At 46.4% G+C, this 18,086-nt stretch overlaps 1 protein-coding gene and 1 non-coding gene across 2 annotated transcripts; both read right to left on the bottom strand.

Annotated features, from left to right (window-relative positions):
• Positions 1-1,061: 1,061 nt before the first annotated feature.
• On the bottom strand, positions 1,062-1,136 carry Trnas-cga. The gene has a single exon. It is a non-coding gene; the product is annotated as a tRNA-Ser (tRNA).
• Positions 1,137-2,093: 957 nt separating this feature from the next.
• LOC124712478 (GA-binding protein subunit beta-1-like) lies at positions 2,094-15,562 on the bottom strand. Its single transcript, XM_047242773.1, has 3 exons — positions 15,471-15,562; positions 7,783-7,929; positions 2,094-2,580 (listed from the first exon to the last, which is right to left on the bottom strand). The coding sequence occupies exons 1-3, from the start codon at positions 15,560-15,562 to the stop codon at positions 2,094-2,096; spliced, it is 726 nt and encodes a 241-aa protein (XP_047098729.1).
• Between the last annotated feature and the right edge of the window lie 2,524 nt (positions 15,563-18,086).

The raw sequence follows: 18,086 nt of genomic DNA, 5'->3' as shown, positions 1-18,086 counted from the left end.
AACATATACTATAGTTCACAGCACTTCCCGCTAAAGCTGAGACCGTAATTTGTAGTAATTGTTCGTACCAACCTTGTAAGTCTTGATAATATTATTTGATATAATTTATTAATATCACTATTATCAGGTTACCTTCCATTCGCAAAATGGGTGACGTCAGCGACTGTTATGTTATTTATAAATTATACAGCGCAACAATCAGTCGTCCTCTTTTTTCTTTTGCTGGTTTTATTACGCAAGTCCAAATTTCGGCTAGTGCCTAGCCATTATCAGCGCACTATTTTCTAATCTCGATGCATGTTAGTTTCCCTCTTGTTCGGGAGTCAGTCACGGTTCTTCAGAGTATTCAAAGAACTGTGACTGATACCCGAACAACCGGGAAACTAACATGCATCGAGATTAGAAAATAGTGCATTGATAATGGCTAGGCACTAGCCGAAGTCTGGACTTGCGTAATAAAACCTGGAAAATAAAAAAAAGGGAGGACTGACTGCCGCGCTCTATAATTTAGAAATATCACTATTATCATTGTGGTAGCTACTACTAGACCATCAAACTACAAATAGTATCTGTGGCAATTCTGTAGTGCACAACATCATAGTGGTATGAAGTGTGGGCTGTATCGAGATAATTTCAACGTCCAAGTAAAATTGTCTGCATTGTGATCTGTACAGACCATATTTCCAGGACAGAAGTGTATGCCCCCTGGTTATCTTAGCTGTAGTCTTATCTGTGAAGTCGAATGATATGCATCTGACAATAGAGCTAACAATGCAGATTCTTGTGTTATGCTTCTTGAGTACAACTGAGCTAAGGTGTTGATTTCTGCTGTGCGACGTTGCTCTACACTTAAATGTCACTGTGCCGCTGTAGTGTCCTATCGTTCTGCTATTCCTACGAGGATGGTTGTGTCTTTCGGGTGGCGCAGTACATAACTGAGTGCTTTTCAGTTGTTCAGTTTCGTAAAGATTTCTAGAGAAATATAATGCAGACTGGAATGAGATTTTCACACTGCAGCGGAGTGTGCGCTGATATGAAACTTCCTGGCAGATTGAAACTGTGTGCTGGGCCGAGACTCGAACTCGGGACCTTTGCCTTTCGTGGGCAAGTGCTCTACCAACTGAGCTACCCAAGCACGACTCAGCTGTGAGGACGGGGCGTGAGTCGTGCTTGGGTAGCTCAGTTGGTAGAGCACTTGCCCGCGAAAGGCAAAGGTCCCGAGTTCGTGTCTCGGCCCGGCACACAGATTCAATCTGCCAGGAAGTTTCATATCAGCGCACACTCCGCTGCAGAGTGAAAATCTCATTCTGGCAACATCCCCCAGCCCGTGGCTAAGCCATGTCTCTGCAATATCCTTTCTTTCAGGAGTGCTATTTCTGCAAGGTTCGCAGGAGAGCTTCTGTAAAGTTTGGAAGGTAGGAGACGAGGTACTGGCAGAAGTGAAACTGTGAGGACGGGGCGTGAGTCGTGCTTGGGTTGCTCAGTTGGTGGAGCACTTGCCCACGAAAGGCAAAGGTCCCGAGTTCGAGTCTCGGCCCGGCACACAGTTTTAATCTGCCAGGAAGTTTCATATCAGCGCACACTCCGCTGCAGAGTGAAAATCTCATTCTGGAAACATCCCCCAGGCTGTGGCTAAGCCATGTCTCCGCAATATCCTTTCTTTCAGGAGTGCTATTTCTGCAAGGTTCGCAGGAGAGCTTCTGTAAAGTTTGGAAGGTAGGAGACGAGGTACTGGCAGAAGTGAAGCTGTGAGGACGGGACGTGAGTCGTGCTTGGGTAGCTCAGTTGGTAGAGCACTTGCCCACGAAAGGCATAGGTCCCGAGTTCGAGTCTCGGCCCGGCACACAGTTTTAATCTGCCAGGAAGTTTCATAATGCAGACTGTTTCCTCAACAGAAAACTTATTTACACTAGTTTTGTTATATCTTATGTTACCACTCTTGTAGTGGTGTATACTGGCGTAGTTACATATACTAGTTAAGGATGGGTACAAGTGAATGATGATAGGATGTGTTTTTTGAATTCTTTATTTTGAAAATATGGAAAGGTCATGTAACGAATCTGAGTTTTACTCCTCAGATGAGTGAAGGACCTTCAAATTAGCATCTTTTCGAGGTGCTCGTGTTTGTTCCGCCTTACGAGGTCCAGGGCCGTCCTGCCCATGTTCTCTCTCGCCTCCCTGTTGGCGCCGACTTCCAGCAGTGCAGCTGCCACGTCTGCGTAGCCGCAGTAAGCCGCACAGTGCAGGGGCGTCGCTCCCCACTGGTTCCTGGCATTGGGATCCGCAGAGGACGCCGCCAGCATCTTCACAACGGTGGCGTGGCCAGAGAACGCAGCCAGGTGCATGGGCGTGCTCTGGCAGTTGTCCCTGGCGTCGAGCTCGGCCCCGCCCTGCACGAGACTCCTCACTGCCTCCACGTGCCCCCACTGTGCTGCCCAGTGCAGGGCGGTCCACCCGCTCCAGTTTTCGTCCCTCACCCTCACGTCCGCTCCTGCCGCCAGCAGCACCTGCAGCTCCTCCTCCATCCCCAGCTTAGCTGCCTGGATCAACCTTCTACCTCTTTCCTCCTCAGAAATGCTCCTGCACAGGACATAGACATCCTTACACTCTACTATAAACACACATGCCAAACGAAGAAAACTATTATAAAAGCGAAACTGTAAGCACTTATGAATACTCATCTCTCACGTGTGAAATTACAAATCCAGACATCGCAGATTACAAATCTAGATATCTCACTTATATATAGCAGTATCCGCCCATTAAACTCTTCATCCACTTTCCCTTAAAGATTTATGCATTCCGTCTCATACCTAACTCACTTGTGAAATTTCATCGTAATTCATTCCAAACTGTGGTTCCCTTCGACCTCAGAATGGCACGTGTATTGTTAACAAATAGTTAACCTCCACTGAAACATACAGGTAGAACAGCTAACACACGAAACTATTCACACCTCCAGACAGTCTCCTCACAGGGTACCAAATAAATATCAGTCAGGTTATTCATACATTTTGTGACATGCCGTCACCAACCAGAGGAAGCTACTGCCTCCCACAAAATCAGTTTGGCGAAATATTTCAGATATAAGGATGACAGTGTGTCGACTCTCCCTGCCACTCATCCACAAAGACTCATCCTTAAAATTAGCACAGAGCCACAGATAAACATGCATCCACTCAAAGATACACTCTTACACTCGGAAACCAACCCCCACCATCCCCACTCCCCTCACACACCTATTGTGATATGATCCTGCTGTGGTAGACGTGCGTACCTAAGTAACAGAGCCATAACTGGTGATTGCCAAACTTGTGCAGTCATGCACATTGCCCAGAATAGTTGGTTTACAGTGCAACTCACGTCATAGTTGTCACATTGCAAGTCATCTATCATTTGTGACTGAACCCACTTCACATATATCATCATATTGTAAGTGGGTTTGGTTACAAATGATAGAAAGAAACTCTCATCTCTCAACACAAAGTATGGCACGATTTACCAAACGGTAAACTTCAAATACCCCGGTGTAACACTACACAGCCGGCCGGAGTGGCCGTGAGGTTCTAGGCGCTGCAGTCTGGAACTGAGCGTCCGCTATGGTCGCAGGTTCGAATCCTGGCTCGGGCATGGATGTGTGTGATGTCCTTAGGTTAGTTAGGTTTAATTAGTTCTAAGTTCTAGGCGACTGATGACCTCAGAAGTTAAGTCGCATAGTCCTCAGAGCCATTCTTAAAAACTAAACTGGACAAGGCATACAAAGTAGTGTGGAATCATTACAACAAGAAGTCTATTTCACAAAAAGCCAAATTACGCCACTAGGACACGGTGGTGCTCCCCGAGGCACTATATGCAGCAGAGACCACACTAATCCTAGGGCATACACGTATCAGACAACTAGAAAAAGTAGAACGGAAAATTGTTTAACGTTATTGATAGTATTTTTAGGTATGTGTCTTGCTGTATAATCTCATATTGAGTGACTTCTGGTGTTTTTACAAGTTGATCCTCATGGAGTTCTGACTGTTTAATCTGTTCGCTGCTACTTTCTTCTCGTTGGTCTTTAATACATACCAGCTGTTGTTACAAATGACTAAAATTTTGCGAATTTCTCTTATGTTTCCGTGTCTGTTATAATCTCAGCACAAATGTTCTGTCTTACATAACTACCGGCTGAGGTAGGTGTACTTCTGTCGTCCGCATATGCTGCAAAAGTTTTCAGAATGTACAATGTCTGCACAGTTTGCGGATGTCCACAGCTGACCACGCTAAGTAATCAAAGCCCTAAATCCTTGAATCATTGAATACGAGAGAACATGTTTTCTTAAGTCCATTAAAACACTTGTTACCGTATTGAAAACACTAAAATGCATGTTCAGTCCCATATTTCCCCTTGAATAGTTACGAGACTCCCATTTCATGCAACAGCTTGTTATATTCTCCTATGATCAATGCTGAAAGACAAGTTAAATACTCTCACTGTTGTTCGATCTAGACTTGTGTGAGTATTAATCAAGTACCCCCTCCATTGTCTTTCACACAAATTTCATTGCCAATTAAAGCATGTTGCGAACATACCATTTCACTGTCAGATAATGATATATTTTCATTAAGCCAACTTTTCGCGTCCACCTCCGTCAGTTATCGATTTGCGAAAAGTAAAATGAACTTTAGGATGGATTTACGCAAACTGATAAGTGATGGCTGCAAAACTGTACTCACGGCACATGTCAGACTCCGTCAACCGCAGGCATTGTTGACAAATGGCGAGGCGCACAATCCTGCGAATGTCTCCACTCTTTCATGCCCGCACCAAGTCCGCCTGGATTTCCTGCTTGTCGCTAACAGGTGAGTCAACCGTTAGACGACCTGAGCACGCCTGCAGACCTGACCCCAACTTTCACTGAGGCTGATGGTTTCACTGATTATTAACAGACACTGCCACCAGAGGCTGTCATATACGGTACATACTTTGTGGTAAGACAAGGCATGGTCCTCGACTGCCTCCATGTCGCTGGTGTTGCTGTTCCTACATGTGCGATAGACTCTGATTCTAGATTTTGAAAAAGCAAGGTGAAAATGTCAGCGACAAAGCAAGTTGAAGCCAGGGCTGGACGCATGGTGAGGTAGTCTAACGGTTACGCAACTGGTTGTGATAAGCAGGAAATCGTCATTAGAGTTACAGCTTGCCACAAATTTTTAATGTTCACTACGTAGGAAGTGTCGGAAAAGTCTTTGAAAGAATAATATACAAAATTGATGTACACTTCCAGACAAAGGAAAGGGAAGCACTCAGAAGAAATGGTCAGATGTCGACGTAATTTCTCACACCTAGATATCATTGGTGAGTATGTAAATGATTAGAGTACAAATTCACTGTTACTGGTACAATGGTCACCACAGTGCATTAGTGAAGTTTGCGTGTAGTGTTGCTAACACACCTGATACTGTCTATAACGGACACAAACAGTGTTAGATGTTTAGTGATCACTGTGGAAATATGGAGATAGCACATGTCCGTGAATGACAGTGGCCCAATATTGGACTGCAGGGGAACATGAGAGCAGTCAACACGTAATCAAGGCCCTTCACATCTGCGCCTGGCATCAGAGAAAAAGTAATGGACGCCCTGAGACAATCTGCATCGTCCCCCACCTTAGGTACGATATTAGCACACCAAGACTTTGGGATCACGGTTGCATGCATAAGCTGTCATTAATACCACGACTCAAAAAGCTGTATTTGGAGAGATGCCATGACCAGGAAGCATGGGCTGCCGGTGAATGGTGTTCCATTGTGTTCAGTGACGAATCGTTCTTCTGCACTACCCTACATGACCATTGTCAGTGGGTATGAAAACAAATGATTTTGAGGGGCACAAAATTGTTACTCCTTACATCATTGTGTTGGAAGCCATCAAGTATGTCTTCAGGACACGGCTTGTAATTACTGAGAGAATTTCGACGGCACAGTAGTACATCATGACAGGTCCTGCATCCTCACGTGTAACCTCTCAAGCGACGGTACTGTGGTGCCATTTTCCAACAGGACAAGTTTTTATTGATACGTGGCACGTGTCTTGATGAACTGTCTGTGTGACACTGAGGTAATCCTGTGGCCATTAAACTCCCCATATCTCTTCCTGGTAGAACATGTCCTGGACCAGCTCAGACATCAAGTTTGTTGCAGTGCTAATATCTGGGATATCAAGAAACAGTTACAACAGTTAGGGGCCAACCTGCATCAAGAGAAGGTACAGGGGTTTTATGGCACCCAACTGAGTCAGTTCATGCATCCAGGACAGAGGGGGTGCAATGGGTTGTTATACTAACATATCTTTGTAAATTTAACCGAGAGCTGCATAAGCTGTCATTAATACCACGACTGAAAAGATTGTATTTGGAGAAGTGCCATGACCAGGAAGCATGGGCTGCCGAAATAACTTCACATACACTCTCAACTAAAGAAATTTTATTTGGTTTCCTGCTGCATTCCTAGGAGCTTCACGATTCTCATCAGACAATGTATTTAAACACACACTCGATGCCTCCTTACCACTACTTGACCGTTTCTTTTTGAGGACAAACAAAGAGTTTCATGTCAGCCCAGCTAGCCGCACAGTCTAACGCACTGCTTCTCGAGCGGGAAGGCGTGCTGGTCCCCGGCACGGATCCGCCTGGCGGGTGAGTTTGGTTTGTTTTGAGGGAGGAGACCAGATAGCGAGGTCATCGGTCTCATAGGTTTAGGGGAGGAAGTCGGCTGCGCCCTTTCAAGGGAATCATCCCGATATTCGCGTGGAGCGAGAAATCACGGAAAACCTAAATCAGGATGGCCGGACGCGGGATTGTACCGTCGTCCTCCCAATGCGAGTCCAGTGTGCTAACCACTGCGCCACCTCGCTCGGTCCGGCGGATTAATGCCGAGATCCTGTATGCCGGCCAGCCTGTGGATAGTTTTTAGGGCGGTTTTCCATACACTTCGGCGAATGCGGGTCGGTTCCACTTGTTCCATCTCAGTCACATTGTATCGGCGATTGCTGCACAAACACTGTTTCCATGTACGCCACGTACACCATAATTATTTTACCACACAAACATTTGCGGTTACACTCGTCTGGTGTGAGATGTTCCCAGGGGTGGTCCACTGGGGACCGAATCGCACAATAACCCTGAGTTCGGCGTGGGGTGGCAGTGGGGTGGGTGGACTGCTGTGGCCTGTTGTGGGGTTGTGAACCACTGAGGGCTGCGGCGGAACGAAGCCTCTCCGTCGTTTCTAGGTCCCTGGTTTCATACATACATGTATACAAAGCGTTTCATTCGCATTTACGGATTAGCATAATAGAAAAGTTTTGTGCAGTTGCGGTACATCAGAACCCCTTTCTGTATCCACTAACTCCTAATTTGGAAGATTAAAAAAAACGATCAATTAAAGCAGAAATAGCATCCAACACAACATTCAGTGTCTTTAGAAAAGAATTTTAGTTTTTAGCCACTTTTACAAATAACTGGCTGAAGTCTTTTCACTGTCCCAAGCACAATATAATACAGATTGTGAACCAGGAAAATGATGTTCAGAATCACTGTCATACATGCCTTCTCGAACATCAAAGTCCAGCACATCAAAATGGTTGGGAGGAATAACTATTCCTGAAAATTATCACCACTACTGTATCAAAATGTGTGACAAAGGGAGATTCGATTTTTTTGCTGTAACACTTGGTTAACTCCCCAATAAGTGATGGTGTGAATGTGGAGTAAGTGCATGTGTAGTGACGCAACTCACCGCATGCGAGAGACGACAGCGTCATCTGGTGGAGGAGAGTGTCGGAGAGCGGCGGGCGGCGCAGTTGCGACAGCAGTCCGGCCGGGGTCGCTGCGCGGCTGGGAGTCGGCGCCGGAGGTGGGCCTGCCCTCCGGAGAGGATGGAGCGCTGCGAAGAGAGACACTGCGAGCGTATCCACACTAGGGCAGCTAGCTACAGCCCCCTCTGAGGAAATGTCTTAAAAGATAGTAGAACACACGCTGCTTCGACAGTAATGGGTCCAGAAGATAAATGGCTTACAAGTGCGCTAATTGCGGACTCCTGTGTTTCCCACAGCATTGGTAATACGTCAAACTACTGGTCATTTGAAATGCAGCACAAATGGAAGGCACTACTAGACTGCTGGACATAACAATTACGAGAATGAGATTTTCACTCTGCAGCGGAGTGTGCGCTGATATGAAACTTCCTGGCAGATTAAAACTGTGTGCCGGACTGAGACTCGAACTCGGGACGTTTGCCGTTCGCGGGCGAGTGCTCTACCAACTGAGCTACCCAAGCACGACTCACGCCCCGTCCTCACAGCTTCACTTCTGCCAGTCTCCAGTCTGTAGGCAAAGGTCCCGAGTTCGAGTCTCGGTCCGGCACAAAGTTTTAATCAGCCAGGAAGTATCATATCAGCGCACACTCCGCTGCAGAGTGAAAATCTCATTCTGGAAACATCCCCCAGGATGTGGCTAAGCCATGTCTGCGCAATATCATTTCTTCAGGAGTGCTAGTTCTGCAAGGTTCGCAGGATAGCTTCTGTAAAGTTTTGAAGGTAGGATACGAGGTACTGGCAGAAGTGAAGCTAGCTGTGAGGACGGGGCGTGAGTCGTGCTTGAGTAGCTCAGTTGGTAGAGCACTTGCCCGCGAAAGGCAAAGGTCCCGAGTTCGAGTCTCGGTCCGGCACGCAGTTTTAATCTGCCAAGAAGTTTCATATCAGAACACACTCCGTTGCAGAGTGAAAATAAATCTCATTCTGGAATCATCCCCCAGGCTGTGGCTAAGCCATGTCTCCGCAATATCCTTTCTTCAGGAGTGCTAGTTCTGCAAGGTTCGCAGGATAGCTTCTGTAAAGTTTTGAAGGTAGGATACGAGATACTGGCAGAAGTGAAGCTGTGAGGACAGGCCATGAGTCGTACTTGAGTAGCTCACTTGGTAGAGCACTTGCCCGTGAAAGGCAAAGGTCCCGAGTTCGAGTCTCGGTCTGGCACACTGTTTTAATCTGCAAGGAAGTTTCATAAAAATTACGGTACAAAAAAAAAAAAAACCACAAGGAAATTTGAACAGCAATAACGATTAAATATACTTAATGTTATACAACGATCATCAAATGTCGTTTGAAGCGTACCTTACCGGTTTGTCAAGGACCAGCGTGACAGACCGAAGACAGTACACAGGGGACAGCTCGTTTTGAACTGGGCAGAAATGAAATTCAGGGAAAGAAACGACACCAATAACCGCAACAGATGACGTACAGAAGGTTAGTTGCTGCATCCTAGGTCTAGGGGTAGCGTCTTTGATTCATAATCAAAACGTCTTCGGTCCCGGGTTCGATCCCCGCCACTGCCTAAATTTTGATAAATAATCAGCATTGGCGGCCGAAGACTTCCGGCATAAGAAGTCAGCCACATTCTGCCAACGGCCTTGTCAAAGAGGGCGGAGGAGCGGATAGAGGTTCAGGGCACTCTCTTGTCCTAGGGGTGGGAAATTGCCCCTAAAGGCGGAAGAATCAGCAATGATCAACGACATGAGGATGCAGAAGGCAATGGAAACCACTGCATTAAAGACACGTAACGTGCATCCACAGGACATGTGGCCTGTAATTGAAGAAGTGTCATGATGATCTCTCCATTGGCAAAAGATTCCGGAATAGTCCCCCATTCGGATCTCCAGGAGGGGACTGCCAAGGGGGAGGTTACCATGAGAAAAAGATTGAATAATCAACGAAAGGATAACGTTCTACGAGTCGGGGCGTGGAATGTCAGAAGCTTGAACATGTTAGGGAAACTAGAAAATTTGAAAAGGGAAATGCAAAGGTTCAATCTAGATATAGTAGGGGTCAGTGAAGTGAAGTGGAAGGAAGACAAGGATTTCTGGTCAGATGAGTATCGGGTAATATCAACAGCAAAAAAATGGCTCTGAGCACTATGGGACTCAACTGCTGAGGTCATTAGTCCCCTAGAACTTAGAACTAGTTAAACCTAGCTAACCTAAGGACATCACAAACATCCATGCCCGAGGCAGGACTCGAACCTGCGACCATAGCGGTCTTGGGGTTCCAGACTGCAGCGCCTTTAACCGCACGGCCACTTATCAACAGCAGCAGAAAATGGTATAACAGGTGTAGGATTCGTTATGAATGGGAAGGTAGGGCAGAGGGTGTGTTACTGTGAACAGTTCAGTGACCGGGTTGTTCTAATAAGAATCGACGGCAGACCAACACCGACAACGATAGTTTAGGTATACATGCCGACGTCGCAAGCTGAAGATGAACAGATAGAGAAAGTGTATGAGGATATTGAAAGGGTAATGCAGCATGTAAAGGGGGACGAAAATCTAATAGTCATGGGCGACTGGAATGCAATTGTAGGGGAAGGAGTAGAAGAAAAGGTTACAGGCGAATATGGGCTTGGGACAAGGAATGAACGAGGAGAAAGACTAATTGAGTTCTGTAACAAGTTTCAGCTAGTAATAGCGAATACCCTGTTCAAGAATCACAAGAGGAGAAGGTATACTTGGAAAAGGCCGGGAGATACGGGAAGATTTCAATTAGATTACATCATGCTCAGACAGAGATTCCGAAATCAGATACTGGATTGTAAGGGGTACCCAGGAGCAGATATAGACTCAGGTCACAATATAGTAGTGATGAAGAGTAGGTTGAAGTTCAAGACATTAGTCAGGAAGAATCAATACGCAAAGAAGTGGGATACGGAAGTACTAAGGAATGACGGGATATGTTTGAAGTTTTCGAACGCTATAGATACAGCAATAAGGAATAGCGCAGTAGGCAGGAATGGACATCTCTAAAAAGGGCCATCACAGAAGTCGGGAAGGAAAACATAGGTACAATGAAGGTAGCTGCGAAGAAACCATGGGTAACAGAAGAAATACTTCAGTTGATTGATGAAAGGAGGAAGTACAAACATGTTCCGGGAAAATCAGGAATACAGAAATACAAGTCGCTGAGGAATGAAATAATTAGGAAGTGCAGGGAAGCTAAAACGAAATGGCTGCAGGGAAAATGTGAAGACATCGAAAAAGATATGATTGTCGGAAGGACAGACTCAGCATACAGGAAAGTCAAAACAACCTTTGGTGGCATTAAAAGCAACGGTGGTAACATTAAGAGTGCAACGGGAATTCCACTGTTAAATGCAGAGGAGAGAGCAGATAGGTGGAAAGAATACACTGAAAGCCTCTATGAGGGTGAAGATTTGTCTGATGTGATAGAAGAAGAAACACGAGTCGATTTAGAAGAGATAGGGGATCCAGTATTAGAATCGGAATTTAAAAGAGCTTTGGAGGACTTACGGTCAAATAAGGCAGAAGGCAAAGATAACATTCCATCAGAATTTCTAAAATCATTGGGGGAAGTGATAACAAAACGACTATTCACGTTGGTGTGTAGAATATATGAGTCTGGCGACATACCATCTGACTTTCGGAAAAGCATCATCCACACAATTCCGAAGATGGCAAGAGCTGACAAGTGCGAGAATTATCGCACAATCAGCTTAACAGCTCATGCATCAAAGCTGCTTACAAGAATAATATACAGAAGAATGGAAAAGAAAATTGAGAATGCGCTAGGTGACGATCGGTTTGGCTTTAGGAAAACTAAAGGAAAGAGAGAGGCAATTCTGAGGTTACGGCTAATAATGGAAGCAAGGCTAAAGAAAAATCAAGACACTTTCATAGGATTTGTCGACCTGGAAAAAGTGTTCAACAATATAAAATGGTGCAAGCTGTTCGAGATTCTGAAAAAAGTAGGGGTAAGCTATAGGGAGAGACGGGTCATATACAATATGTACAACAACCAAGAGGGAATAATAAGAGTGGACGATCAAGAACGAAGTGCTCGTATTAAGAAGGGTGTAAGACAACGCCTTTCGCCCCTACTCTTCAATCTGTACATCGAGGAAGCAATGATGGAAATAAAAGAAAGATTCAGGAGTGGAATTAAAATACAAGGTGAAAGGATATTAATAATACGATTCGCTGATGACATAGCTATCCTGAGTGAAAGTGAAGAAGAATTAAATGATCTGCTGAACGGAATGAACAGTCTAATGAGTACACAGTATGGTTTGAGAGTAAATCGGAGAAAGACGAAGGTAATGAGAAGTAGTAGAAATGAGAACAGCGAGAAACTTAACATCAGGATTGATGGTCACGAAGTCAATGAAGTTAAGAAATTCTGCTACCTAGGCAGTAAAATACCCAATGACGGACGGAGCAAGGAGGACATCAAAAGCGGACTCGCTATGGCAAAAAAGGCATTTCTGGCCAAGAGAAGTCTACTAATATCAAATACCGGCCTTAATTCGAGGAAGAAATTTCTGAGGATGTACGTCTTGAGTACAGCATTGTATGGTAGTGAAACATGGACTGTGGGAAAACCGGAACAGAAGAGAATCAAAGCATTTGAGATGTGGTGCTATAGACGAATGTTGAAAATTAGGTGGACTGATAAGGTAAGGAATGAGGAAGTTCTACGCAGAATCGGAGAGGAAAGGAATATGTGGAAAACACTGATAAGGAGAAGGGACAGGATGATAGGACATCTGCTAAGACATGAGGGAATGACTTCCATGGTACTAGAGGGAGCTGTAGAGGGCAAAAACTGTAGAGGAAGACAGAGATTGGAATACGTCAAGCAAATAATTGAGGACGTAGGTTGCAAGTGCTACTCTGAGATGAAGAGGTTAGCACAGGAAAGGAATTCGTGGCGGGCCGCATCAAACCAATCAGTAGACTGATGACCAAAAAAGAAAAAAAAAAGGAAAAGGAAGCACCGCAGCATACACTGGATGTCGTATAGTCGTATAGCTACGTCACAAAGAACTTCAAGCACGGCTAGTGGCGGAAATTTCTCTTCTACTGCTCGGTGAGTCTTGCACAGCATTGTGACCAATAGGTGCCTGTCTGTGTGTGTCATAGAACAGAGTTTACAGAACCACAGACCATATTCTGGGGCATGGTTCAACAGAAAGGAGAAGGAAATCTGAAACAAAGGTCAAGCATCGTGTGACACTCGTTTGTCTTCTCGTAAGAAGGTCGCTGGGTGTATGAGAGGTAAGCAGCTACAGCCTCGCGCAAATGTGCTTCAGTCACACACTGGATATCTTCGATATGTGTCCTGACTGAGAACCTTGCCGTTCTTCTAGGAACCTAATATATAACTTAAAAATTATATGTAACGGCCCATACACTGCTTGTTGAGCTTAAACAAAATCTGTTTCTCACATTGAAGAGATATTGTATACATGCACCAAGATAGTGAAAGAGAGATATACGTCACACAAAGCTGTAGTACGGATCTGAGAATATCAATTACTCAAGGTTTCGACAAGTGAATATTTACAGCATTAGAAGATGACAATTGGGAAATTTTAAACACATTACTGCTCTCCTTGAACCACACTGCTCAATACTAAAGTGTTCCTGATGGTGCTAATGACCGACACACTTGCTCCACATCTTCATCTTCTATTTATGCAACGTGGATGGTTTTTATAGGTGCCTCACCGACGTCACAGATACCAAATATCTTTAAAGTCTACATCGCTCGAATATGTTTACAAAAAATGGTTCAAATGTCTCTGAGCACTATGGGACTTAACTTCTGAGGTCATCAGTACCCTAGAACTTAGAACTACGTAAACCTAACTAACCTAAGGACATCACACACATCCAAGCCCGATGCAGGATTCGAACCTGCGACCGTAGCGGTCGCGCAGCTCCAGACTGTAACGCCTAGAACCGCTCGGCCACTCCGGCCGGCATATGTTTGCAGCGAGCAGTACAGTGTGCAGAATGAGGAGCGAGCACTCAGCAGCGCTGGATGCAACCTACACACATTAGCGTGTCTGACTGTGCGCTGAGCAGCGGATTTTTGTGTAGTGAGCAACAATGCCTTATGCTGTGCACACTGTTAGTGGGCCCTTTGTGCTCAGACACTTGATTACAAAACGTGCTGACATGAGGAAAGTTTCCAAACAGCAGTTGACCGGCGTTGCCTGGTGAAACGTTGTTGTGATGCCTCGTGTAAGGAGGAGAAATGCGTACCATCACGTTTCCGACTTTGATAAAGGTCGGATTGTAGTCTATAGCGATTGTGGTTTATCGTATCGCAACATTGCTGCTCGCGTTGGTCGAGATCCAATGACTGTTAGCAGAATATGGAATCGGTGGCTTCAGGAGGGTAATACGGAACGCCGTGCTGGATCCCAACGGCCTCGTATCATTAGCAGTCGAGATGACAGGCATTGTATATGCATGACTGTAACAGATCGTGCACCCTTGATGCTGCATCACAGAGAGGAGCGCCTGTAATGGTGTACTCAACGACGAACCTGGGTGCACGTATGGCAAAACGTCATTTTTTCGGATGCATCCAGGTTCGGTTTACAGCATTATGATGGTCGCATCCATGTTTTGCGACTTCGCGGTGAACGCACATTGGTAGCGTGTATTCGTCGTCGTCATACTGGTGTATCACCCGGCGTGATGGTAACGGGTGCCATCGGTTACACTTCTCGGTCACCTCTTGTTTGCATTGACAGCACTTTTAGTGAACGTTACATTTCAGATGTGTTATGACCCGTGGCTCTACCCTTCATTCGCTCCCTGCGAAACATTACATTTCAGCAGGATAATGCACTACGGCATATTGCAGGTCCTCTACAGGCTTTTTTGAATTAAGGAAATGTTCGACTGCTGCCCTGGCCAGCACATTCTCCAGATCTCTCACCAACTGGAAACGCCTGGTGAATGGTGGCCGAGCAACTGGCTCGTCACAATATGCCAGTCACTACTCTTGATGAACTGTGGTGTCGGCCGGCCAGAGTGGCCGAGCGGTTCTAGGCGCTACAGTCTGGAACCTCGCGATCGCTATGATCGCAGGTTTGAATCCTGCCTTGGGCATGGATCTGTCTGATGTCCTTACGTTTAAGTAGTTCTAAGTTCTAGGGGACTGATGATCTCAGCAGTTAAGTCCCATAGTGCTCAGAGCCATTTGAACCATTTGAACTGTGGTATTGTGTTCAAGCTGCAGGGGCAGCTGTACCTGTACACGCCATCCAAGCTATGTTTGACTCAATGCCCAGGCGTATCAAGGCCAGTATTACGGTCAGAGGTAGTTGTTCTGGGTACTGATTTCTCAGGATCTATGCACCGAAATTGGGTGAAAATGTGAACACATGTCAGTTATAGTATAATGTTTCTTGTCCAATGAATACCTATTTATCATCTGCATTTCTTCTCGGTGTAGCAATTTTAATGGCCAGTAGTGTACGTATACACAGCATCTGTGTCTCCCAATAAAGTAACGTTTAAGGAAATTTAGTTGCACGGATAAGACAATGTACTGCGGATAGTTTGCTCGTGGGAGATACGTACACAGATATCGGCGAACAGACGAACATCTTGCGGATGCATACCTAGTGTCTGCAGGTGGCTCTGCAATCAGGCGAGTCAGCTCGACAACAGACTGCGGGTGGCTGACCACAGCGTCTGCCCAGCCCTGCGTCATCATCACGCTGTGGGTGTTGGCCTTCAGGAACGCGACAGCGGCCTGCTGGAGGCTGTCGCAGGAGTGTTTCAGCGCGAGCACCGCCGCGGCCGCCGCGTTCTCCACGGTGAGCTGCCCGGCCACCTGCCGCTCGCAGGCCGCCTTCAGGGCCGGCAAGCCGTACTCATCGGCAGCTGCCAGCAGCTGGGGGGCCAGGCCGGGCAGCTGCGGCGCCTGCAGCGTGTAGAGGTAGGCGACCAGGTGGCGCAGCACCGCGCCCTGCACGCCGGGCAGCTTGGCACGGCCGCGGCGGACGGCGGCGGCGAGCGCGGGGCTGCGGGCGGCCAACACGGCCCGGTGCGCTGCCAGGCGGGTGCCGCCTGCCTCCAGCGTCACGACGGCGCCGGCCCCCGCGTCCAGCAGCCCGGCCAGGTCCCCGGCCGACGGCTCCTCCATTTCCTTCGCGGCTGCCACGGTGCTCGATTCTGAAACAATACCCCACTCAGCAGCCATTTGCCCATACAGCGCGCTGGCCGGAGTGGCTGTGTCGTTATAGGCGCTACAGTCTGGCGTCGAGCGACCGCTAGGTCGCAGGTTCGAATACTGCCTCGGGTATGGATGTGTGTGATGTCCTTAGGTTAGTTAGGTTTAATTAGTTCTAACTTCTAGGCCACTGATGACCACAGAAGTTAAGTCTCATAGTGCTCAGAGCAATTTAAAGCATTTTTTAACCCATACACAGCACTTTAGATAATACAATCACACCTGGCTCAAGCAACAGTTGGCAAATTTTGTCCGCCATGAGTCAAGTGCAGTTGTGTGGTTTCTTTCATGCATCAAATGGGCCAACAGTTCCAAATTCTGAACGATAATGTTTTAAGAATTTCTGTTTGTTTCAACGCATTTCACTAGCACAACAAGACCTACACTACTAGCCATTAAAATTGCTACACCAAGAAGAAATGCAGATCTTCAATAAAATTCTTCAGGGTATCAGACCGCATCGTCATAATTATGACGATGCGGTCTGATACCCCGAAGTATTTTATTGAAGATGACAATGGCCGCGGAAGCCTACGCTTACAAGAAATGCAGATGTTTCATTGGACAAATATATTATACTAGAACTGACATGTGATTACATTTTCACGCAATTTGGGTGCATAGATCCTGAGAAATCAGTACCCAGAACAACCACCTCTGGCCGTAATAACGCCTGGACATTGAGTCAAACAGAGCTTGGATGGCGTGTACAGGTACAGCTGCCCATGCAGCTTCAACACGATACCACAGTTCATCAAGAGTAGTGACTGGCGTATTGTGACGAGCCAGTTGTTCGGCCACCACTGACCAGGCGTTTTCAATTGGTGACAGATCCGGAGAATGTGCTGGCCAGGGCAGCAATCGAACATTTTCTGTATCCAGAAAGGCCCATACAGGACCTGCAACATGCAGTTGTGCATTATCCTGCTGAAATGTAGGGTTTCGCAGAAATTGAATGAAGGGTAGAGCCACGGGTCGTAACACATCGGAAACTTAACGTCCAGTGTTGAATCTGCCGTCAGTGCGAACAAGAGGTGACCGAGACGTGTAACCGATGGTACCCCATACCATCATGCCAGGTGATACGCCAGTATCGCGATGACAAATACACACCTACAATATGCGTTCAGCACAATTTCGCCAAACACGGATGCAACCATCATGATGCTGTAAACGGAACCTGGATTCTTCCGAAAAAATGACGTTTTGCCATTCGTGCACACAGGTTCGTCATTCAGTACACTATCGCAGGCGCTCCCGTCTGTGATGCAGCGTCAAGAACAACCGCAGCCATGGTCTCCGAGCTGATAACCCATGCTGCTGCAAACGTCGTCGAACTGTTCGTGCAGATGGTTGTTGTATTGCTAATGTCTCCATCTGTTGACTCAGGGATCGAGACATGGCTACATGATCCGTTATGGCCATGCGGATAAGATGCCTGTCATCTCGACTACTAGTGATACGAGGCCTTTGGGATCCAACACAGCGTTCCGTATTACCCTCCTGAACCGACCTATTCCAAATTCTGCTAACAGTCATTGGATCTTGACCAATGCGAGCAGCAATGTTGCGATACGATTAACCGGAATCGTGATAAGCTACAATCTGACCTTTATCAAAGTCGGAAAGATGATGGTACGCATTTCTCCTCCTTACACGAGGCAAAGCAACAATGTTTCGCCAGGCAACGTCGGTCAACTGCTGTTTGTGTATGAGAAATAGGTTGGAAACTTTCCTCATGTCAGCACGTTGTAGGTGTCGCCACCGGCGCCAACCTTGTGTGAATGCTTTGAAAAGCTAATCATTTGCATATCACAGCATCTTCTTCCCGTCAGTTAAATTTTGCGTCTGTAGCGCATCATGTTCGTGGTGTAGGAATTTTAATGGCTAGTAGTGTAGTAGGGAGAGCATAAGGGAACAATTGACAGGAATTGGGGAAAGAAATACAGTAGAAGAAGAATGGGTAGCTTTGAGGGATGAAGTAGTGAAGGCAGCAGAGGAT

The sequence above is a fragment of the Schistocerca piceifrons genome, chromosome 8 (genome assembly GCF_021461385.2).
Source record: "Schistocerca piceifrons isolate TAMUIC-IGC-003096 chromosome 8, iqSchPice1.1, whole genome shotgun sequence".
Taxonomy (NCBI): Eukaryota; Metazoa; Arthropoda; class Insecta; order Orthoptera; family Acrididae; genus Schistocerca; species Schistocerca piceifrons.
Note: the sequence above shows the minus strand (reverse complement) of the source record. Positions and strands in the feature narration are given on the sequence as shown.